Source organism: Phaseolus vulgaris, chromosome 6, assembly GCF_051622355.1.
Source record: "Phaseolus vulgaris cultivar YP4 chromosome 6, ASM5162235v1, whole genome shotgun sequence".
NCBI classification, from domain to species: domain Eukaryota; kingdom Viridiplantae; phylum Streptophyta; class Magnoliopsida; order Fabales; family Fabaceae; genus Phaseolus; species Phaseolus vulgaris.
Genome location: NC_143503.1, coordinates 35,696,715 through 35,721,252, shown reverse-complemented (window position 1 = coordinate 35,721,252; position 24,538 = coordinate 35,696,715). Strand labels below are relative to the sequence as shown.

Genomic DNA, 24,538 nt, shown 5'->3' with positions numbered 1-24,538 from the left:
CTAATTTTAATAAATTAAATTTAAATCACTCAACCTAATTAAAGGGTGATATTTTGTGAGAATAATTCCTATTATAAATATTTTTTGTGCGTCTAACTTCAGGTTTTGTAGAAACATAGTATTTCTAAGTGTTTGTTTTTATTTTATGAATTATTTTCTAAATATATTAATATACAATAAAATTATCCTATCATATTAATCAAACTTAACACAAAAAATTTCTTCATTTTTTAATTCAAATAACTTTATTTTCTATTTTTCTTGGATATCCTTGTATAAATAAAACTTCTCCAAACATGACGTTACACTAAACACATTAAAAAAGGACAATTTTCTGAAGGCGCAGAACAAAGTTCTTAGAAACATAACGTGAAGAGTCAAAAACGAAAAAGCGCGTGCTCTGAACAAGAGAGAAGTGGAAATAGGCGTTGGAAGTTGCGAATTACGTGATTGCGTAGCGTGAGCTCGCGGGCCATGCAAGATAATTGGATATTCCAACTTAAAAACCCCCACTCGCAGCGCGTGAGAGCTTGACTCCACTCGCCCCTTCCATTCCTTTCACGTGCTCGCATTATCCTCATTCCTTAACTTCGATTCCAACGCGTCCGGCACCAGTCAAACCCCCTCCAATTACCGATCTGCCCTTGTCGTGTTTTTCCCGTCTATTTTTTCACTCTTTTTCTTTTTTCAATTTTATTTAAATATAAATAATAAATACTATAACATAAAACTATATCTAGTACATTATTATTATTAGGTAACATTTAATTAACTCTAAGTTTTATTATTATTTTATTAAATGAGAGCCTCATGTGTTGTTTTCCTCTTTAATGTGAAAACGGACAAGGGACAAACACGTCAAGAAGAGGCTGGTGGCAAAGTAGTGTGTTTTAAAAGTCTCACGGTTTGTTTTTTTATGGAAGGAAATAATATCATAACTGTAATAAGAAGAAACAAAAACATTAATAACCACTTTTTAAAATATTAAAATTAAAAAAAAAGTGAATATTAATTGATATATTGAAAATACTTTTTTTTTTCATGCATGAATCATTATTGTAATATTAATTGATGCTTGAAATTTTGTACATGATCCAATTAGGTTTGAAATTAAAAACATATATATAGTTAGAAGAGAGAGAACAAAAATTTCCCATTTTGTCCGTGGAGAGTGAGAGAGAGAGAGAGAGAGGGAGAGAGAAACGACGACGCCGAATGAACAGTGGTGGTACAACAACTACTACTTTTTAAAAAACCCCGTTTTTACACTTTCTCTCACTTAAAAAACACTCACTACTACTCACGCCTTCTCCTCCACTTTCTCTCTCTAAAACCCTCTTCCTTTTCTCTCTCCTTCCTTTCATCTCTCTGATTGCAGATCAGGCCGCACAAACCGTTGCGGTTGTGGATTTGTTGGGGTTCAGAGCCGCCATGGCTTCGGCTTCTTCTTCTTCGTCCAAGCTGTGCTTTAATTCTGACTGCAAGGAATTGAGGCCCGAAAGACCTAAGAAAGGTTGGAGGCTCCGTAGCGGAGAGCTAGCCGAGCTCTGTGATCGATGCGGGTTAGTAATTTTACCGCTTCACTGTTTTGTTGACTCACACAGTGTTCTGTTTGAATTTTTTTACGAAACCAAAATTCCTATTTGTTTCTTCTTTTATTTTTAAAAAATTATTATTTTTTATTTCTGTGTTTCTGTTTATTTTTTGAATTTGGATTTTGGAGCAAGTTACACGTGGCAGTAGTTAAAGAGATTGGGATTATTATCAGTTAGCTGAGGTTTCTAGGTTTGGGCATTCCTCCTGCAAATTTGGATAAAGTTTACTGCTTTATTATGTTGTTTAAAAAAAAGGAAATTTTTTTTTGGAGGGTATTGAGTAATTAGGCTTGTGATGTGAATTCGTTTTTTTTTTTTATAAACTTACGACGATTTTGAAGTAAATGGCAGTCTCTCTCTTTTTCTTTGGGGATTCGGTGGTATGGGTTCAACGCACCTCTTTGATTTCACTACTTCATACAGTTATTGCTGTCGGAGATGTAATTAGTGCTTTTCTAATTCTGTTGTGTTTTAAATTTGGAACTAAGTTAGGCATAGCGACGGGTTTGGTGCTTTCATGTTATGTAGTTATGATTATGGATTCGTTGCTGTTTCTTGTCGATGTTTCATCTAGAACAGAAATTTTGTATGAGCTCCTCTGCTTAGTGTATTTGTTTAAGTGTGGGCATTGTTGACATAATTATTAATACTGAGATATGGCACATGCAACTGGTCTTCGTGCTAGCCTATAAGTGTACTACTGTACTGTGAAAAGTTTCTTAGTTCTGGTGTTTTTTCTTTCTATGTTGACCATATGTACTTATTGAGGAGATTATAGTGGAAACTTTGCACTGTGATTTTGTCTATTGATAAGGAGATCACTAGAGTCTCCGACGAGAGAGTGGATCAAATGAGAGGTGGTCCTATTAAAAGGGGTGGTGGAGGACCTAAGAAATCTTGAGAATAGAAACTTTTTAAAAGTGCATTGCTTTAAATTGTTTTACTGAAGTTTGGTTTTCGGTAGAGCTCGAAAGTGATGATTGCTCCATGTGACCAATTGTACCTATCAGGAAAATGGTGGGTTGTTGTAGTCAATGAAGGTCTATGCCAAGACGTTGAACTCCTTTAAAGTTGATTTTTTTTTTCGATGAATAGTAATGATATTATTTAAAATGTTTAATATTAGGTTTTATGGTTTGTCATTTAGAATTTGATTATTTCTGGAGTTTGTACTAGTAAATTTTTCATTGAGAGTTTAGTTTTAAGTATACATTAGCAGTTTATTTACTCATTATTGTCATTTTGAATTATATTTAATATGCCAAAAGTATTTAAATTAGTGTTGTATTTTTCAAAGTACTCACGATGTGCTATTTGCTGTAACTCAAGTGCTATTACTTAATATCTACATTTTAGCATGGAGAAATTGTCTCTTCTAAGAGAGGGAGGGAAGTTAAAGAAACTATTACCTAATTGTGTTTTTGGGCAACATTTATTTAGAAAAAAATTGTTCTCGCCTTAGGAATCGGGAATTACTTTGAGTGAGATATTAGGATTGGCCGCATTGAACTAAAGTTTAATATTAGATGGACAATTCCTTTTTTCTTCTATAGTTGTAGATCTCCTTCCTTACTAATGAATCATGACTGTGTTTTTTTGTTGCTTCAGTAGATGTTCTGTGATCGAGGTTATTCTTTGTTTTTTTTCTAGTTATGGTTTTTGAAGTCATTATTGTTTACATGAATATTTCTCTTTTCAATTTGTGTCTACTTTTCAAATGCGTAGTTTGAGTTTAACATTTTCTTCTCTTGTTAGGGTGGCTCTGATATATTGTTTTCTATATTCATCTGAAAGCAGTTGTGTATCTGTAGTTAATGTGATTAACTTATTCTGTCTGAATGCTTATCTTCAATCAGATTCTGCCCTGTTCATCCCACATTCTTTAGTTAATGTGATTCTCTAAATTATTTGTATTTTTATACCTGTGGTTGGTTTGTGTACTAACTGCATGGATGATTTACATTCTATGTGTTATCTGGTCAAAAGACTTTTGTTATTTCTGCCATAAGAGGTTTTAATAGGTTCAATATCGGAGGTTGACCTTTCTGATTGCATAAACATTTGTTTTCACTCTTTCTTTATTGTAGAAAGAGCACATATATAACATCATTTTGTCTTTTGTACTTGATAAGAAACGTGTTGTTCAAGAATTTAGTTGGCTATATGTAAATAATCGTGCTTGTTGCTTATCCTGTGTTTTGATATTCTTCTCTTGCATGATGCATATGTGCTATTCTTTTAGTAAAATTTGGTTGTTCTGTGATACTTAGCTCTGCTTTTGAAGACGGGAAGTTCTGTGAAATTTTTCACTCAAATGCTTCTGGTTGGAGGAGTTGTGAGACTTGTAGAAAGGTGAGTCAAATCTTTTTTATGGTTCTTTGAAATGCTTTATTATTGTTACTGTTACTATAGTCAATGCAAAGGATGTTACATAGGTTTCCAAAGCTGAGTTTGAATTATGTAGTCGTAATTGCTGGTTAATGTTACTTGAATGCTTTATAGTATTCCTCTTACTGTGTTTGATGCAAAGGGTTTTACTTTGATTCCCGAAACTGAGTTAGAATTACGTAGTTTTAACTGATGATTAATCATTCTTTTCAGAGAATTCATTGTGGATGTATTGTTTCAAGTCATTCCTTCATGTTGTTGGATCCTGGAGGAATTGAATGTTATACATGTGCCCGCAAAAATATTATTATGGTAAGTTTCTCTACTGATTGGACATTATTCCTTCCCCTCCCCTGTTTGGGATTGACTTATGTGGTTTGTATTGCATGCATGAGTATCCTATGGGTTTTATTGATGCCGTCTTTGTTTTTTCTCTATTTCTGGTGAAATGAACTATTGAAGTTGTCATTTCATTGTCAATGGACAAATAAGGTAAAGATTTTTGGTTGAAATAATACATTTTCTTTCAAAGTAAATCTGGAAAAGACCAGTTCATCAAGAAGTGTGACGAAATTGAAAAATGTTGAAGCTGGAATTCTTATTTCATTTTGGCATTTATAGTCACACAAAAAATTCGATAGAATCAATTATAAGGAATGTCACATCTTATACTGTTTTAGATAATTACTTCAATTTTCCTTTGCTGCTCTTCCTAGTAAATTATGGCCAGACAAACCTGCTATATATCGTTGAGACATTTTTTTGACACTGCTCTTGTATTAAATTGTCCGCTCTCTTTCTTTCCACATCGTTTTTGGTTACCTCTCTTGGTTTTGTTTCTTTTGGGATGTCTAACTTTATGAATATCAAACTAGTCAGGGTTTGCCTTTGTTTTTCTACCCAGGGTTTACACATGTCCTCTCTTAGTTGATAATGCTCTTTTGTTACTACTGGCTTATTCCTTTAAATCTTAAAGTCCGAGGCGAGCAATCAAGCTGAATTCATTGCTGAAAGATGATGCTTAGACAATATCTTATTTTTATGTCCTGTTTGGATCATTGAATGAAACAGTTTTGGCATAGTAATTCTATTCTGTTATCTGTTTCTCAGCCTTCTAACCTGCCATGGCCACAATCTTTTTCCCTTCAAAATCGTTTATCGGATAGACTTAGAGATCTATCTGCTAAAGGTTGGAATCAGTTGGCTGGATCAGGTCCTGTACCCTGGAAGCAAGCGCCCAGTCTGTTCAATTCTGCTTCTTCATCCGACCTGATCTCAGATGTTCCTTCTTTAGCTGAATTATCCAGTAGCTTTGACAAAATGTATTGCAATGAAAGGTTACCTGCCTCAGCTTTGGAAAAGAAAAGTGAGGATTTTCCTGGATTACCAGTTCATTGGAATGTCACCATTTGCCCACGAGAGATGAAGCATATGAATGGTAATGCAAGCTTTGACATTTCTGAACTTTCTAGATTTTCTGTTATTTGGTTTAGAAGGTGGAATGATCTCTTAATGACTTGAAGTTGAATGTATAACTTGATTCTTCATTATATTGCAGGAATGAGGAATGAGGACAAAGCAAGTTCATGTTTAAATATGTGTCAGCAGCCTTCTTCTATGAAGGAAGAGTCATCTCCTCAACCATTTGGTTTGCCTGTACCTAATTCATGCCAAAACGAAAGAAATGGTCAACTTGGGGTAACTGGAAGTCACCCTCAACAGACTCCACCACCTCCAGGAAAGCAATTTAATGGCACTATGCATTTAGCACCTGACTCATCAGGTGAGGCTCAGGTTCGCAATGGGCGGCCTCGAGCAGATGCCCGAGGAAGAAACCAGTTACTGCCACGGTACTGGCCCAGGTGTACTGATCTAGAACTACAACAAATATCCATAGAGTATCCTTCAAATCACATAATTGTGGTGTTGGTTTAGATAATTACTATTTTAATGCACTTTGATTTCCAATTATGTCTATTGCCATACTGGAAGCTACAGTATCTTAACTCTATCACAGTTCAAATTCTGTAATTACTCCCTTGTTTCAAAAAACCTTGAGTGCAAGTGATGCTGGACGAATTGGACGTTTAGTCCTACCCAAAAAGTGTGCTGAGGTTGGTCTTGAGATTCTTCAAGCTTCTCATGGGATAGTATTTTTGGTTTGAATATACGTTCCGTAGATGCTTTATGTTCACAGTAAACTGAATTTATAATTTAGCAGTTATAATAATTAACAATTGACTGTCTGTCTTGTGAAATGCTTGCATACCATAATTTATTGTTTTGTTTTGACCATTAATTGTAATTTGTAATATTATTAACCTCCTTCATATTTCTCTGGAATGCATATAGTAAACTAGAAGGGTGAGCTGAATACTTGTGATCAGGATCAGTGACTTTTCAGAACCAAGAGTAGGAACCAAGAAAATATCAATGTGGGAAAACATGTCCATGCCTTAGAAACTGACTAAAGAATGGGACGATGCCCCTAAATTGCTTGCTTAAATGAAATTTTGGTGTTTAGGAAGATTATTTGAGGGCCTATCATGGTTCATCACACGTTTTATAACCAGTTGATTGGAGGGAAGATTTTAGTGTTGACTATGTTGACAATTAAAAATTATTGATATATTAGACTAGTTCACGTTAGTTATGATTGGTGAATGCAATACTGAAAAAGGGATTTATTGGTGATATAAGACTTAAATAGGCTAACAAAATGTGTAGGCCAATTTTAGGTTCTTCCATGAAGTAGATAGTAGAAAGTATGAAGAGTTTGATTTAGTAGATGGAGCTGAAGAAAGAAAGGTCACTGATAGGCATTTTGAGTACTGTGAAAAGGATTTTGTAGTCCTCACTCAAAATGCCAGGCTGGGAGAATTGCCTGACAACTTGAGGAGAACTCTAGAAAGGTATGATGAAAAGGCTTTAGGTTTACCTGGTTTTTTCTTAGTTTCCAAGCCGCCCTTGTAAATTTTATGAATATCAAGACTAGGCTTTTAATAAACATGTTAATTCAACTGTCCCCTGATAAATAATATAATGGAATGCAATCTTTATGTACTTGATGTTGGTCAAGTTTAGTTTCAATTAACTGGAGATTAGAGTTAGTCATCTGTATTATTTTGGATTGCTGTGAAGGTGTGAAATTGGTTTTAGGTATTTGCAGTAATAATTTGTTTCTTATTGGCGTGGTCATCTATTTTTTTTTCATGAATATTCTATCAAGGGTTATATAACATTATATTCTGTTCCATGAGACAGACCTACTTCCCACCAATTTCTCAGCCTGAAGGATTGCCGCTTAAAATCCTTGATGCAAAAGGAAAGGAGTGGATATTTCAATTTCGCTTCTGGCCAAACAATAACAGCAGAATGTATGTTTTAGAGGGTGTCACTCCATGCATACAGTCCATGCAGTTACAGGCTGGTGACACTGGTAAGACATTGTCACGAAGGTGATTTGTGTATTGGAAAATATAGAATTTTCTTCTTGTTCATTTCTTTTTAAACGAAACTTTAGCCTCATGAGTTATATTTGCACGCACCTCTCTGTGCCCATTGTTAGGAATTATGGGTTAAGTGTTTAGAAAGAAAAAGAAGAGTGACAAAGATGACAAATAACTGTATGGAATACATTGAAATGTAATTTGCTAAATACCTAAAGCTAGTCGTACTAATAATTAGGTCAAGTACTACTACTGTTTGTACAAGTCCAAACCCTCTGATAGCAAAACAAATGTGTCCCTGCGGATAAAATCCATCACAAATAAGAAACAGATATTTAAATGGGTATCTGCAGGCAATTTAAATTAGTTTTTTGTCTACCCTGCTTGGAAACGGGAAGGAGATGGATAACTTACTACCGATCCCTGTAGATATCCTACAGCCACCAACTTGGATTTATTTATATGTGCTATTATTGATATCTTTGGCTTATTGAGAACTTATGCCTTGGTGTGCCGTTGTCTTATTTGAATTTATATTTAGAAAGATAATTTTTTAAATAATTTGAATTATTTTATTCTGTTTAAAAGTATGACAAACCTTATGTATTTATATTATGGGAGAAAAAGAATGTAAATTTGCGTACCTTTAAACTGTATTTTAGGAGAATTGACCGAATAATTAAACTAAATTTTAGACATTTTACAACTCTTTAAAGTTATAAATTCATAGGGATATGTGTCACGATTGGGAGTCTAAATTTTACAGAAGAATTGTTAATTGATTTTTATTTTGTATTTTCTCTAAGTTTTTGAAAATATTAATGGATATCTGCGAATATAAAAACCTGTTGGTAAGTTTTAACAGGTACCTCTTTGCTCATTCTGACCCACTCTCGTCCCTGTGGCTAACTACCTAATCAGGAGTTTACTTTATTTAAGCTAGAAAAGATAGTGATTTTATATTATGACATTTATAGAGCTATTTTTCACAAGCAGAAATTTGAAATTTGATAAAAGTAGTAGAACAGTTACGCTTGCATTCAGGACTTCTATATTATTATGCTTCAAGATCTTGCCTTGTATAATCCGTTTTGGATCTATCTGCCTCATGTGATTGTCTTTTTTTCCTTTCTTTTCTGAGTGTGCTGTACCACCATCTAGTTGAGTTCTAGTTTTATGGCTGACCTGAGTTGTTTTCCTCAGTAACATTTAGCCGGTTGGAGCCAGAGGGAAGGTTGGTTATGGGATTTAGAAAGGCTTCAAGTGCTGCGCCATCTGACCAGGTAATTGTTTTAACAGCCACAATGTATAATTTTCTGAGGTGTAGTTATGTTTTTTAGTATAAGACATACAATTGATTGAAGCTTTGTCTACTACTAAGTCTGTTATTAGCTGAATGCTTGTATGGATAACTATATATGCTACATTAGTCAGGAGACATATGTACAAACACTGCACTTTCCTTAATTAAGATATTTTGGATACAGTCTGAAGGTTCTATCATGCTCTACTCTATAATTGGACTTCAATTTTTTATATTGTCCGGGCCTGGAGTCAGCATAGGTTACTATGGCTTACCTTATAGTCGTGGATATTTTCTTATTAAGGACAATTTATGAATTGAATTAATAGTGCAATTTTTTGTTTGCATATTTTGCATTTTTATCAAATCCTCTATATATTTTTACCTAGTTTGATGAAATTTTGAACTTGTATACTTACAAATTACATCTGTCGTGCGCATATATTTCTTTTTGCAGGACAATGAAACCAATAAGTCTGGAAATGGATTTTCTGCACATGGTGAAGTTAGTATCAAACAACCAACTGCATTGTATAACGTTTGGTATTTACATTATTCTCATGGTTGCATTTTTCACCTATCTTTTAGGTTGAATTGGCTGATCCTAATTCATGGTCTAAAGTTGATAAGTCAGGATACATAGCAAAAGAAGCACTGGGGAGTAAATCATTAATATCTAGGAAAAGAAAGAGCGGCTTATTGGGCTCAAAGAGTAAACGACTAAGAATTGAAAATGAGGATTTAATAGAGCTGAAGATTACATGGCAAGAAGCTCAAGGTCTTCTCCGCCCTCCTCCTAGCCACATTCCGAGCATTGTTGTGATTGAAGGTTTTGAATTTGAGGAATACGAGGTACCTTTATTCTTGCTTCATAAAGGATTATGGATTGCTGATGTTTTTATTCTTTGTGATGCAATGACCTATATCCTCTCATTCAATGTTTTAATACTCCAATTAAAAATGATATTAAATTTTTCATTTCAAAATAGCCACATAAACTAACCAAATGATAGTTCTGACGTGTCCATCTGCTGGCAAAATAGTTAATCCATTATGTAATCTTATTTGAAATATAGTCAATGTATTGTAAGATTTGTGAGTAGAAAATACTGAAGTTTAATAGTCATTGGCTGTGTATAAAGGGAAAGGAGGACTAATGATTCTCAACTGGTCTTAGTTGGGGATGTTGTATGCTAAATCTTCAAATTCTCACATCTATCTTCTTCCTCATCATCCACCCCTTGAACTAAACACATCTCAGGCTTAAAAGCTGAAGTCAGAGTCTCTAGAGTTGTGCATCCAATGTTGGATTGCAATTTTATTGTCTACCTAATGGTCATCTTTCTTGGTGCTTTATCTCATTGAAGGAGTTCTGGAAATTATCATGTATTGTGGAAACCTTTATGCTGAAAATAATTTTACAGGAAGCTCCAGTGCTTGGGAAGCCAACAATTTTTACCAGTGATAATGTGGGGTAAATTACTTATCCTTAATAATATTTGATCACCTTCTTTATGTCTTGGATTTTCATTTAAATTTTTACGTAGCAGTTGATATATCCTTTATATATAGAGAGGGAGAGAGAGGATGGATCAAGTGACTCCAGGAGTACTCCTCATCCTCACCTTTCATTTTCTCTTGATCTGATGCTCAAATATTTTTTTTTTTTGGGGGGGGGGGGATGTTTTGTATAAATTTTATTGTTGTGCATGTCTTGACATTAAGTTCCCAAGAAACACACTTTAATTTCCCATTTTGACTAGGTAATATTTTTACTTTGTTTAACCACATAATAAATTGCCAGCAATGGTCTATATTTGTCCCAGTGAAAAGATCCAGTGGGCTCAATGCGAAGATTGTCTCAAGTGGCGCAAATTACCAGCTAGTGCGCTTCTTCCATCAAAATGGACGTGTTCTGATAATTCATGGGATCCAGAAAGGTACCAAGAGTGATCTATTGTCTTAATTCTCATTGGCGTTTTTGGTCTACCACGTTATCATTTGCATTTTTTTCTGACCTGTAAATACACTTGAAATTTACAAGCGTTCCCGATTGAATAAGAATGTATTTCATATGTTAGCTGAAAGTGATCCGTGATGTTTAAGAGGGTGTCTTTCTGAACCTTAGAGACATCTAGCTAACATGTATATCCCTTTCATAATATTTATTTTGAATTCAAGTGAAAAGGCTATGACATGCATCGTTCACGTGGGTTACACCTCACTTTCTTTCTCTTTTCATCTTTGCACCCTGACTTTCTGAGATGCAAATGAAGGCTAAATAACGGTGGAAAAGAGTGGAAAGTTGGCAAATCAGGGAAAAGTTAGAATTTTTTCATACAAATGTGAAATGAAATGAGATGGAAGTTGAAATAACATAATCAATCATGTTGTATTTTTTTTATCATATGTCACGTTAAAATCCCCTATAATCGATTATGGGGGTGGCATAGATAATTATGTGGTTAGTTTTTTATTTTCAATTTTTAAATATAATAAGTGAATAGAGTAATAATAATAATATAAAATCATATAAAATAATACTATAATAAAATACTTCCTTCTCATTTCTCTTTGTTTATTCTAAATGTGGACCACTTTCATTTCCACTCATTTCTTACCTCTTTTTTCTTTCTTTCCTTCTTCATTCTCTCCCTTTCCATCATATCAAATTAGGTAAGAAGGTTTGTTATTTAAGATGTATTTATCTGTTTTAATTTATTATACAACACTTAGCATCCTTTCCCATGGGACATAGTTGACTGGAGATAGAAAATATAAGTGAGAGAAGAGGGGTTGAAAAATTGACACCACCATACCATGCATCATGCCAAGATACAACGTTTATTTTCACCCTCTTCCCTCAATTTAGTTCGTGTTCGTTCACACAAGTGTGTGATTAATTTATCAATCTAACAAGGCTGTCCTGCTGAATCATTGCCCAAACTTTATAACCTATTATTATATATCCAATATGTAAGAGCATTATCTTTATTTATTAAATTCTCTATGCTGCTAGATCTTCTTGTTCAGCTGCACAAGAGCTGACAGCAGAACAACTTGAGAATTTGCTACCTCCGTGTAATTCAGGTTTGAGTAGTTTCATTGCTTCACTCAGAGCAAATTTTTCAGATCCCTTGTCACGTATGATGTAATCTTTTGTAGAACGAATTGTAAATATAGAGCATGGAAACTATGGTGTTAAATGCATTTGTTTGGCAGCTGTTCCCAAGAGAATGAAGGCCACCAAACAGGATCCTGATAATGCTGAAGCTTTGGAGGGACTTGACACCCTCGCAAATTTAGCTATCCTGGGAGAGGGTGAGGCACTCCCAGCGTCAGCCCAGGCCACAACTAAGCACCCACGCCATAGACCTGGCTGTTCTTGCATTGTTTGCATTCAACCTCCCAGTGGAAAGGGCCCCAAGCATAAACAGACATGCACATGTAATGTATGCTTAACAGTGAAGCGACGTTTCCATACCCTTATGTTACGGCGTGAGAAGAAGCAATCCGAAAAGGAAGCAGAGACAACTCGCAAAAAACAACAGCAACAACATCCTCAACCTCTACCTTCGTCTGAAATTTTGCTTGACGAAGATTCATTACCCTGTAGTAACACAGGTGATAGCAGCCCAAACCAGAACAGAGAGGGTAATGATGGTTCTGATGATGATCCTAATAGAATAAAATCATCTGCTTCACCATTCAAAGGCCAAATTGACCTCAATATCCAGCCAGAGCGAGAAGAAGAATTGTCACCTGGTTCAGATTCTGGTGGCATGATGAAGTTGCTCCATGATGCTGCCACTGAGAGATATCTGAAGCAGCAGACTGTGAACTCCGGTACTGGAGATTCTGCAGGAAGTCAGTCACAGCTGGTAGGAGATGCAATGAGGGAAGATAAACTTAGCAATGGTGTTACCCATGGCAGTAGTAGTCATAGTACTGATAGGAACATGGCCAATCTTTGTCCATGAATGTGTGAAAATCATATTGGCTCTGGCCATATTGATAAGTTCTTGCAAAGCTATATTGAAGTGGGGAAAGATTTTGCTGTACATTTTATCCGCTTCGGCTTCTTGCTTTTTCATGTTTGTACATAAAGAGAGGTAGGAAAAAATGGTGAGAAACCAATATATTCTGGTAATATAAGTGGGCATCTTAGTGGTTTGTGTAGGAAATGGAAAACTATGAAATGCAGCTGAATTGGGGTAGTAGGTTGAAGCTGTTTAGTTTCTTTTGAGAGCTCACCGTGCCACCTGATTTCAACAACGTTGGAAATGTAACTATGCCTAATTTGTTCTCCCAATTTATTCTCCCAATTTATTCTTAGTCTGTAATATGTTTATACTTTCTAGTATCCGTGCGTTGTTCCTCTTGATTCGAATTTGGGAGCACAATATTTACAAGTTTTCAGCAAGCAACTTCGTTGCTGTGTATACAACTAATGATAGCACCCATCCCTCGTCTTATTTTAATATTTAATACCCTCATGTTCAAATTGTAGTTGTTGTTTCAGTTTTTTCATCATTTTTTTCTCAATCTAGTAGTTTGCTTTAGATTTCATATTTTAATTAACAATTCAAACGTGATAACAGTTTAGGCTGTAGTTTGAAACTATAAAGTTAACAGAGTTTTCAAAACTAGTTAAAATCTACAAAGTCAATCTAACTTTGAACAGATTTAATCCAATCACCCTTTTCCAACTTTCCATGCACCTGTTTTACTTATATAAATGTAACATTATAGTGAGCAAAGAAACTACTACGATTAATAAAAGAATTTAACATGATAAAATAAATAAAAAGGTTTATCGCATCAAGACTTAAATGTTAATTTACATTAAAGTATTGATAAATGTTTGTTACAAAAGAAAAAAAATAATTAAAAATGCATGTTTATAATTTTACTTTACATTATTAAGTTTAACACTAGATACATTACTTTAGGTCTAAAAAATAATAACAAAATGACTTGACTATTCAAGTTCCCTGTATATTGTAATATTGTATGTTGCTTACTATATTTTTTGTGTAAGAACATCATATATTCGAGTTTTGAGGAAATTTAAAAATTTCAACTAAAGAATACCCTTACAAAACAAAATACTAAAATGGGTGAGTTGAAAAACCAAAAGAAAATATTATCAGAAAAAACCGCATTGCCATTTGTTAATCTTCAAGTAATTAACCTTTGGTATATTCAACTTGTAAACATCTTTTCTATGATTAGCATCAAGTTAATTTGGTTGGTCCTCATTTCACATTAATTATGCACCTCTAACACCTTCATCCCAAGTAAAAGAAAAAGGATTTTCGTCTCAAACACTTATGTTGGTGACAATCGGTTCCTTGTGCCCTTTGTCACCTTCAATCTTCTCCCTGTTCGAAAACGATCATAATTCACAGGGGGATATTGAAAGGGACACAACCAATTCAGAAGTGAACAAACACATATCATTGTGTTAGATCAAACCATTTATGTTCTTTTGATCTTTTTGTTACTTGGTTTATCAACAACACAATAAATCAATTAACACAAGAAAAGGAAAAGAAATAGAAAGAAGATTTGGTAGTCATTTTCTTCAAAAATGAATGATCTGTTCTCAAGCTCCTTTAGAAAATTTAGTGACCTGAATGAACAACCTCAGATGAATGATGTGGAAGCTGGGAAGGAAAATGTGAACCTGGATAAGTTCTTCGATGAGGTGGAAAATGTGAAGGAAGACATGAGATTAGTTGAGAAGTTGTACAGAAAATTGCAAGAGTCCAATGAAGAGAGCAAGATTGTTCACAATGCTAAAACCATGAAAGATCTTCGAGCCAAAATGGACCAAGATGTTCAACAGGTCCTCAAACGGGTTAAGATCATAAAGGGCAAGCTTGAATCTTTAGAACGTTCCAATGCAGCCAACAGAAACCTTCCAGGGTGTGGTCCAGGTTCCTCAACAGATCGAACTAGAACCTCTGTGGTTGGTGGCTTAGGGAAGAAATTGAAGGATATGATGGATGATTTTCAAGGGTTGAGAGCCAGAATGCAGAATGAGTACAAGGAAACTGTGGAACGCAGATACTTCACCATAACAGGAGAGAAAGCTGATGAAGATACCATAGAGAACTTGATATCAAGTGGAGAAAGTGAGAGTTTTCTTCAAAGGGCGATTCAAGAACAAGGGAGGGGTCAGATAATGGACACCATATCAGAGATTCAAGAGAGACATGATTCTGTTAAGGAGATAGAGAAGAACTTGATTGAGTTGCATCAGGTGTTTTTGGACATGGCAGCTCTTGTAGAGTCTCAGGGTCAACAACTAAATACCATTGAGAGTCATGTGGCTCGTGCAAGTTCTTTTGTGAGAAAAGGCACAGAGCAACTTCAGGAAGCCAGAGAGCACCAAAAAAGCTCAAGAAAGTGGACTTGTTATGCCATTCTTCTTGGGATTATACTTATCATTGTGCTTTTGTTTCCTCTTTTGACATCACTTTTACCTCACTTGTTATATTGAAGAACATTATCAGAGTCTTACAAACCAGACATTGGATTTTGCATTCTAGAATGTCCAAAAGCTACCATGTGGGAACACTCCTGAAAATTTTCATGCATGGTGATCCTTTGAAGCCAAGAAAACCACACAACTGAGTTATTCTGACTATTTTAGATTCCCATAGAGTTGCAATAGCAGGATTATAACAACAATGTAATAGCAAATTCACTCATTTTTGAAGAAAAGACTTCAAATTTTGTCTTGGAAAATGTTAAATGGAACTCATTCTTCCTTAAACCCTTGCAATACCCCTCTGATCTTCCTAACACCTTTGCCACAATAAATAATAATGATAATAATAATAATAATATCAAAATATGAAAAGATTTCTTTGACACAACACACTAAAAACATACCCTTAACACCACATTATAATAATTATAATATTTAAAATTAAAAAATAAATTAAATATAATTAAAATATTATTTTATTGGTTTATAAATGGTATGTTTTTTATTGTTTGTGGTGTTAACATATCACCACTCATATCAATAATAATATTTGCTCTCGATTTCAGAATATTTTTGGTGGCACCAAAAGTAAAAATGCAAAAAGGACATAATAAGATTTCAAATAAAAAAAATAGAGAAAAAAGACAAAATTATAAAAACATTTTTTAACAGGATAGAAAAAAAACAAAATTAGAAAAATAAAATTGATATAGAAAAAGAAAACATAAATAAAGAAAGACAAAGACATTTTACCACACCTTGGAGGATCATCTTTGTGCCACAAAAAGTAAAAATGTCAAAAGAATAGGATTTCAAATAAAAAAATAGAAAAAAAAAACAAAATTATAAAGACGATTTTTGAATACGATAGAAAAAAAAAACAAAAGAAAAATAAAATTGATATAGAAAAAAAAGCAAGCAAACATAAATAAGGAAAGATAAAGACATTTTACCACACTTGGAGGAGAAGGAAAAAAGGAAAAAGAAAGAAGAATTTAACTTCAAAAAAATTAACCAAATCAACCTTCATCGATCTATAAACCTAACATTATATTGATAAAGAAAACTACAATTATTAACAAATTTGTAGCATTACAATTTATAAAAATAAATAAATAAATAAACCAATATCTAAATTCTTAATTTTCCTCTACACTTTAAAATGCAGTACTAGTTTCGTTACTTTGATGTTAAAAATAAATATGAATAGAATGAGTCAACAATGCAAGTTTCCTATAGGCTATATTCAGCCTAATAAATTTTTTATGAGAATATTATCCAGATTTTAAGAAAAAAAAATCAATTGAAGAATACTTCTACAAAACAAAATACCAAAATGAATAAATTGAGGAAAAAAAACATTAGAAAAAAAATCATATTGTCACTTGTTAATATATGAGTAATTAATAACCTTTGGTATATCTAATTTTCGAACATTTATGATTAACACCAAGTTAATTTGGTTGGTTCCTATCTCACACCAATCATGCACTTCTTATACCTCCATTCCATGTAAGGAAAAAAGAAGACATTTTTTTTTCATTTGACCATAAAGGATATTTTAGTCATTTAGTATCAATAGTGAGGTGAAGTTCTAAATTGTTGGATTCAGAAAGCAATTTATTTGGGTCTTTTATGTGTTGGGCGGCCCAAAGATAATAACCGGCAAAAATTGACACAGGTTCGAACCGGAGAATCATTTTGAAGACAGAGATCCGAAACCTGCAGCATCTGCGAAGCTTGCTCAAATTTCATTCAAGTCAAAATAGAGCGTAGTTTGGATTTCCACTCTCACTAACACTCACAGCGTTAGTTGGTTGGTTAGTTAGGGTTTTACAGAGAGAGAGAGAAAAAGTGTAAATGGCCATTGCGCAAGATTTGTATCCCTCAGAAGACGACCTTTTGTACGAAGAGGAGTTGCTTCGAAACCCTTTCAGCCTTAAGCTATGGTGGCGTTACCTAATTGCGCGTTCGGAAGCTCCGTTCAAGAAGCGCTTCGTCATTTACGAGAGGGCACTGAAAGCGCTTCCCGGAAGCTACAAGCTGTGGCACGCCTACCTTCGGGAGCGCCTCGACCTCGTTCGCAACCTCCCCGTTACTCACTCTCAATACGACACGCTCAATAACACCTTCGAGCGTGCCTTAGTCACCATGCACAAGATGCCGCGAATTTGGATTATGTATCTGCAAACCCTAACCAATCAGAAATTGGTAACTCGGACTCGCAGGACCTTCGACAGGGCTCTCTGCGCCCTCCCAGTCACCCAGCACGATCGTATCTGGGAACCTTATCTTGTGTTCGTGAGCCAGAAGGGTATTCCCATTGAGACTTCTCTTCGGGTTTATCGCAGGTATTTGAAGTATGATCCCTCTCACATTGAGGATTTTATTGAGTTTTTGCTTAATTCGAATCTCTGGCAAGAGGCTTCTGATAGGCTGGCTTCGGTGCTCAATGACGACCAGTTTTACTCCATTAAGGGTAAGACCAAGCACCGGCTTTGGTTGGAGTTGTGTGATTTGCTCACACGCCATGCCAATGAGGTTTCTGGGTTGAATGTGGATGCTATCATTAGGGGTGGGATTAGGAAGTTCACTGATGAGGTGGGTAGGCTTTGGACTTCGCTTGCTGAGTACTACATTAGGAGGGGTTTGCATGAGAAGGCTAGGGATGTGTTTGAGGAGGGTATGTCTACTGTTATCACGGTCAGGGATTTTAGTGTTATATTTGATTCTTACTCGCAGTTTGAAGAGAGCATGCTTGCTTACAAGATGGAGGAGATGGGGTTGAGTGACGAAGAAGATGAGGGTGAAGAAAATGGCTTTGAGGATGTAAAAGAAGAGGATATTCGTTTCAGAGGAAGATTGGCGGAGGAGGATTTTGAGAGGAAGATTTTACATGGGTTTTGGTTGAATGACAAGAATGACATAGACTTGAGGTTGGCTCGGTTTGATTACCTTATGGAGAGGAGGCCAGAGTTGGCTAACAGTGTGCTTTTGCGTCAAAATCCTCATAATGTAGAACAGTGGCACAGGAGGGTGAAACTCTTTGAAGGGAATCCTACCAAGCAGATACTGACTTACACTGAAGCGGTGAGGACGATTGATCCCATGAAGGCAGTGGGAAAGCCTCATACTTTGTGGGTTGCGTTTGCGAAACTGTATGAGCAGCACAAAGATCTTGCCAATGCCCGTGTCATATTTGACAAGGCAGTGCAGGTGAACTACAAAACTGTGGATAATCTGGCTAGTGTCTGGTGTGAGTGGGCTGAAATGGAGTTAAAGCATAAAAATTTCAAAGGAGCACTTGAGCTGATGAGGCGGGCTACAGCTGAGCCATCAGTTGAGGTGAAGCGTAAAGGTAGTCCCAATTCATCATTTCACATTATCTTCTTCTTAGGTTTCGGTAAAAATCGACCCAAACTTTTAAGTTTAGTTTGGCCATTCCTGACCATTTTAAATCAACTTTAGCGGATTAGTTTTTGTGTTCAATTGAAATATATATGGTTTGTAAATGCTGTGTCTGTTTCTAGTCATTCAATCATTCTTTATTTCCAATTTAATGATCTACTTGATGAAAATTATACTACGAAAGTATTCATCAAAAAACAAGATTTACATGAAAATATACACAGCCAAAGCCACCAAAAACCCTAGTAAAGCACAAGCTATGACTTCAATTTCACTAAGATTTCTTCAGCTAACTTTGAGATTTCTTCTGCTTCTGTTTGCCTATTCTGCTTCGTGGTTTAACCAATAGACCTGCATTTGCTTGTTGTGGTTCCTCAGAAATGATTTCTTGGGAGAAAAGGGATTTTTGAATACTTACTTATAGTGACTTTTGTAATTCTGGTTGAGAGTGGATATCTCTGGCACATAAAGAGTTGGCTTACATCTGGATCAGTAGTTTTTCTGTGTCCTAGTCCTACTTGGAATCCTACATTTCGATGATGTAATAAGAATATAAGATAATTATGTTTGCATTTTATGCTGTTTTCCTTTATTCAACGACAATGTTCAAAAGATAAATATGTTGTGGTTAATAAAGTGTGTTTTATGAATGGTTGTTATGTGCTATATGCAAGGCTTTGAAGGGCTTGTTGTTGTTGTGATCCGGTTGGCATGTTGTTATTGTCAATGAGCTTGTTTGGTGTATGCAGGATTCAATTGCTTTGCTTATTTGGATTCTGATAAGTAAAGGTAGCAAAGCTACTTAGTGGGCTGCAATTTTTTTAGACCTTTGGTGCTTTTTAGTCCTGTTATTGTGTGTTCAAATGCGACCTTTATGACTTTTTATTAGTTTCTGTTATAGAATAATGAGGGTTACTATTTGCGTATGAGCACTACTTGTTTCTCTAGCTAACTGACAAGTGTAGGATTAGGAATTTAGTAAGAGGGTAGGATTTATATTCTCTTGCATGATATGTATGAAACTACCTTTGGTCTTTCTTCTTCTAATGAAATTTTTAGTTATCCCCTATTCTAATAAGGGGAAAAGCTACTCACCGGGTCTCTATTCTTTTACATCTTAATTATTGTTATTCCTGTTATTATGTATTTGTGTATGCCTGGCCTTTTCCACTGACATGGTATCTCACGTTTTAATGAGGGTCATTATTTGCTTATCCGCACAGCATGTTGCTCTAGCTAGGTTAGAAATGTGCTGGATAGGTTTTGCGTAGGATTATTGATTTGTAGTGTGAAACTTGTTTATAACAGGGTTATGGTTTAAGATAGCATGGAAAAGTGGTTTATAAAAAATTTCTAACTGGTTTATAAGAAAATGGATTGGTTTTAAATTCAAACCACTTTAAGTAGTTTTGTTTGTATGCTAATCAAATTTATTAAAATCCAAATCATCCCCACCCTAGAGTTGTTGTTACGGAGGCGGAGGTGGACTAACTTTTAAATTGTCTTATGCTTTATTTTAGTGGCTGCGGATGGAAATGAACCAGTCCAGATGAAGCTACATAAATCCTTGAGATTGTGGACATTTTATGTGGATTTGGAGGAAAGCCTAGGTTCTTTGGAATCTACACGTGCTGTTTATGAGCGAATTTTGGATTTACGAATAGCCACACCACAAATAATAATCAATTATGCATACTTTATGGAGGTAGGTTGTACTGTTTTTGTACTGAAATCTTTTGGATTTTACTGACATGATTTTGGCTTATGGACAATTTCTTTCATTGATTTATGCAGGAACATAAGTACTTTGAAGATGCTTTTAAAGTTTATGAAAGAGGAGTAAAGATATTTAAGTACCCTCATGTTAAAGACATATGGGTTACATATCTCTCTAAATTTGTGAAGAGATATGGAAAGAATAAATTGGAGCGAGCAAGAGAATTATTTGAAAATGCAGTTGAATCGGTATGCACAATTTATTTATTGATAGATTTCCAAAATCTAAGTTTTCCAATTTCATCACAAGTTTTACATGATGTATTCTCATTCTTAGTCTGATTAATGGATTAGATAAAATAATTCATTTGATCAATTAAAACTCCATTTAGAAAATCCAATCCATCCTTGATCCATTTAAATTTAATAAAATCCATTCCATCCATGAAGTGTGTTTGTGACAACTGCAAAAATTGGATTATTTCGATAATTGATTATTAAAATAGTCAACTATAATCAGAAATAGTTTTTGTTTGGGTGACTCTTCTGAAAAGTGATTATAAGATAATTGTTTGTTTGGGTACAAAAAAAATCATATACATAAAACTAAAAATGGTTTGTACTTGTTTATCATAGTTAATATTTTATTCAAATGCACGGGTTATCTGGGAATTATACTTTTAAAAGTGAAATAAGGTTTCCCAATTTAAGCGAACAGTTGGACTCTAGAGATGCAACAAATAGATTATATTTGAGGGAAAACAAAGCTATTTTGGAATTTAAGCTGATTAAACCAAAAAAGATTATTCTTTTAATAAACAATTGAAATATCCAGAAAACAGCTGAAAAGGGGAAATTCAATCTCTCCCAAACACTCTAACCATATTCAATGGATGTATATCGATCCATTCAAAAAAAAATATTTTAAGAATTAAATAGTTTTTATTTGTAAAATACTCTCTCTACTCTATTCTCTCTTTCAAAAACAATTTAGTATAAAACTTTATCTCTATGTTTTTAAGTTAACTGTCTAGTTTTTATTTTGTATTTGTTAGTTAAATGGTGTGCTTTTTATGCAATAAGGATTCCAATCACAGGTTCTGTTATGTATGTAGCATGATTGAGAAAAACAAAGTTTTTTAGTTAACTGTCTAGTTTTTATTTTGTATGTTAGTTAAATGGTGTGCTTTTTATGCAATAAGGATTCCAATGACAGGTTCTGTTATGTATGTAGCATGATTGAGAAAAACAAAGTTTTTTTATTTTAACTGTCTAGTTTTTATTTTGTATTTTTTAGTTATGGTGTGCTTTTTATGCAATAAGGATTCCAATCACAGGTTCTGTTGTGTATGTAGCATGATTAAGAAAAACAATTTGTTGTGTCATTTTGGAATCGAATCTTGATTGCAAAAAGGGCCTGGCCAGAAAGGGAAATGATGCTACTAACATTCTCTGGAGGGGAGAGATGGAGGAGAGAGGGTAGAGATAGCAGTAGAGGAGATAGTATTAAAAAATTAAATTTGATAAAGTTATTTTGGATTAATTTTGATCTATTATCTATTAATTAGATGATCCATTGAATTTGAAAATAAAAGCAGATGGATCCGTTTAATTTTACAATCCTTTCAATCGGATCCAAGACTTTTTATTTTAACAACGATGAATTGGATTGGATTTTCAATGGATGTAGACAGATCATATATTTGATATGTTTGTCACATTAACAAGATTGTTATGCATCATCCTAATCCTTCTTTTGGATCATGTTTGTCAAACAGGCCCCAGCTGATCAAGTAAAGCCGCTTTACCTGCAATATGCCAAACTGGAGGAGGACTATGGCCTAGCAAAGCGAGCTATGAAGGTTTATGATCGAGCAACAAAAGCTGTTCCTAACAATGAGAAGTTAAGCATGTATGAAATATATATTTCTCGTGCGGCTGAGATATTTGGTGTGCCCAAAACAAGGGAGATCTATGAGCAGGCAATTGAATCTGGTCTTCCGGATAAGGATGTCAAAACCATGTGTTTGAAGTATGCTGAGCTGGAAAAAAGCTTGGGAGAAATTGACCGGGCCCGTGGAATATATGGATTTGCATCTCAATATGCAGATCCACGATCTGATCCTGAGTTTTGGAATAAGTGGCAAGAGTTTGAGATTCAACACGGGAATGAAGATACTTTCAGAGAAATGCTTCGTATTAGTCGAAGTATATCTGCAAGCTACAGCCAGGTTACTTTGACTTTTCATATTTACTTTTCTATGAACCTGTAGCCTTGATATTGGCATATATTCTAATTTTCTATTGTTTTTCCAGACACATTTTATACTGCCCGAGTATCTAATGCATAAGGATCAAGCTGTGATTCTTGATGAAGCCAAGGACAAGTTGAAAAAGGCTGGGATCCCTGAGGACGAAATGGCTGCTTTAGAAAGGCAATTAGCACCAGAATCTGACAATACAGTGACAAAAGATAGAAAAGTTGGGTTTGTGAGTGCTGGAGTGGAATCTCAGTCTGATGGAGGGATAAAAACTAGTGCAAATAACGAGGATATCGAGTTACCAGAAGACAGTGATTCTGATGACGGTGATGATAAGATTGAAATTGCACAAAAAGATGTTCCTTCTGCTGTGTTTGGTGGTTTGATTAGAAAGAGAGACGAGGATGAAAAGAATGGAGAGATAGATGCTGCAAAAGATAAGGATAATGAGAATCGGCTTGGTGCTCTTGAGAGAATAAAGAGGCTAAAACGAAATTAACTATTCGGTCTTAGGTCTTTGGGATGAAATTTTGATAGCTGTGAAATTAGTTTTGATTTGTATTATTTACTATCAATATATCCAGAGATAATGCTGAAGTACAAAACAAGTACATGGTTGTTGTTGTAGATTTGTCAAAAATAGAAAAAAAAATTGTCACAATTTAATTTTGCAGCCATGATTTGTACCCTTTAACTCAACAGCAGAATTAACCAAGTATGGTGCTGTACATGTCAAATCCATTGCTGATACTGAGTTAATATTGTGTAACTGGGTTCTTACTGCACATGGCAGCATTTAACACCCATGAGTCAAATCTGGAATGAAAAAATTAAGTTTGTCATTGATCAGGTCTGTTGAATCCAGTTGCACAGTACTATTATGTTCTTTAAATTTGGATCCTATCCATATCCCTAAACTTTTTGTTAGACTCTTTTTCCATGATGTATATTGGATTGTTACATGGAGAAAATGATGCCTCGCAATCTTACTCTATTTATTTGGACATGCTTTCTTGTTCTGTAAGTTGACTTTATTGAAATTTGATGCATGCGGCTTCAGGGAGTGATTCACTAAAAGGAGAATTTTACATGATGCCATATTTTTACATAAAAGCTGGGTTATTGGCATAGTTTTCCCCTTTTGGAAATTTCTCACTCATTATTTTATCTATACGGATCCTTGTGATATTTGTTGGCTAGTTATATGTGGCATTCCTGAAATGTTTGGGTTAGTTCTTTTTTTCTACTTCAATGACTTAAACGAGTGGGATCAGATTGAAAAATGAATCCATACACTTTTTAATTTTCTTAATATATCTTTATGTATGGTCATGAGGTGTATCTTTGTAGCCGGACTTAACAAGCTTCTCCTTTAGTGGTCTACTTAGCTTCTGCCATGGTATGTTTTACGTATTTATACCAATAGTATGATTTCACCTATAATTTAAGTTATACATCAGAGGAACCTCAACCCAGTATATCTCATTATAATAGAGAGCTAATCTTGCTAAATAGAGAGTGAATAAATGTTTAACATTCTAAGTTTCGAGAACAAAAAGTGAAAAGTTGGAGGGCACAGACTTTGGTCAATATGTCAGTAAGTTGAACACTGGAAGGACTAAGGAGGAGTTCTCTGAACATTGGTAAACAGGATACAATTTTTCATAACTATGACTTAATAAAACTTAACTTGTGGTTTAGTTAATAAGGCTTGATTAATGAAGTGTGTGCTATTTTCATGTTTCCTTTACTAACTGATAGTATTAAATTATTAGTGTACTTGAATAAGGATTCGTCTGATTTTTACTTCAGGAATTAACATAAAAAGAATTACACAAATGAGTAACATAATTTGTAAAGATGAAAATCATTCAACTTTTAAATAACTATGAAGTTCAAATATATAAGTTTCTATAATT

The 24,538-nt window shown here is 34.6% G+C and overlaps 3 protein-coding genes across 3 annotated transcripts; all 3 read left to right on the top strand.

Annotated features, from left to right (window-relative positions):
- The first annotated feature begins 1,149 nt into the window (after positions 1-1,149).
- On the top strand, positions 1,150-12,796 carry LOC137832648 (B3 domain-containing protein Os07g0563300). Its single transcript, XM_068640931.2, is given in 15 exon segments — positions 1,150-1,562; positions 3,866-3,947; positions 4,197-4,295; positions 5,094-5,421; positions 5,542-5,881; positions 6,001-6,097; positions 7,248-7,422; positions 8,636-8,715; positions 9,193-9,240; positions 9,324-9,587; positions 10,160-10,209; positions 10,562-10,675; positions 11,755-11,825; positions 11,958-12,686; positions 12,689-12,796. Coding segments are annotated over 15 exon segments (2,643 nt in total). The 5' UTR covers positions 1,150-1,431; the 3' UTR covers positions 12,724-12,796.
- Positions 12,797-13,915: 1,119 nt separating this feature from the next.
- Positions 13,916-15,510, top strand: LOC137833184 (syntaxin-125). Its single transcript, XM_068641544.2, has one exon. The coding sequence runs from the start codon at positions 14,329-14,331 to the stop codon at positions 15,241-15,243; it is 915 nt and encodes a 304-aa protein (XP_068497645.1). The 5' UTR covers positions 13,916-14,328; the 3' UTR covers positions 15,244-15,510.
- A 1,384-nt stretch (positions 15,511-16,894) lies between these two features.
- On the top strand, positions 16,895-23,463 carry LOC137832641 (uncharacterized). Its single transcript, XM_068640921.2, has 5 exons — positions 16,895-18,592; positions 20,163-20,347; positions 20,437-20,607; positions 22,137-22,589; positions 22,675-23,463. The coding sequence occupies exons 1-5, from the start codon at positions 17,095-17,097 to the stop codon at positions 23,116-23,118; spliced, it is 2,751 nt and encodes a 916-aa protein (XP_068497022.1). The 5' UTR covers positions 16,895-17,094; the 3' UTR covers positions 23,119-23,463.
- Positions 23,464-24,538: the final 1,075 nt, after the last annotated feature.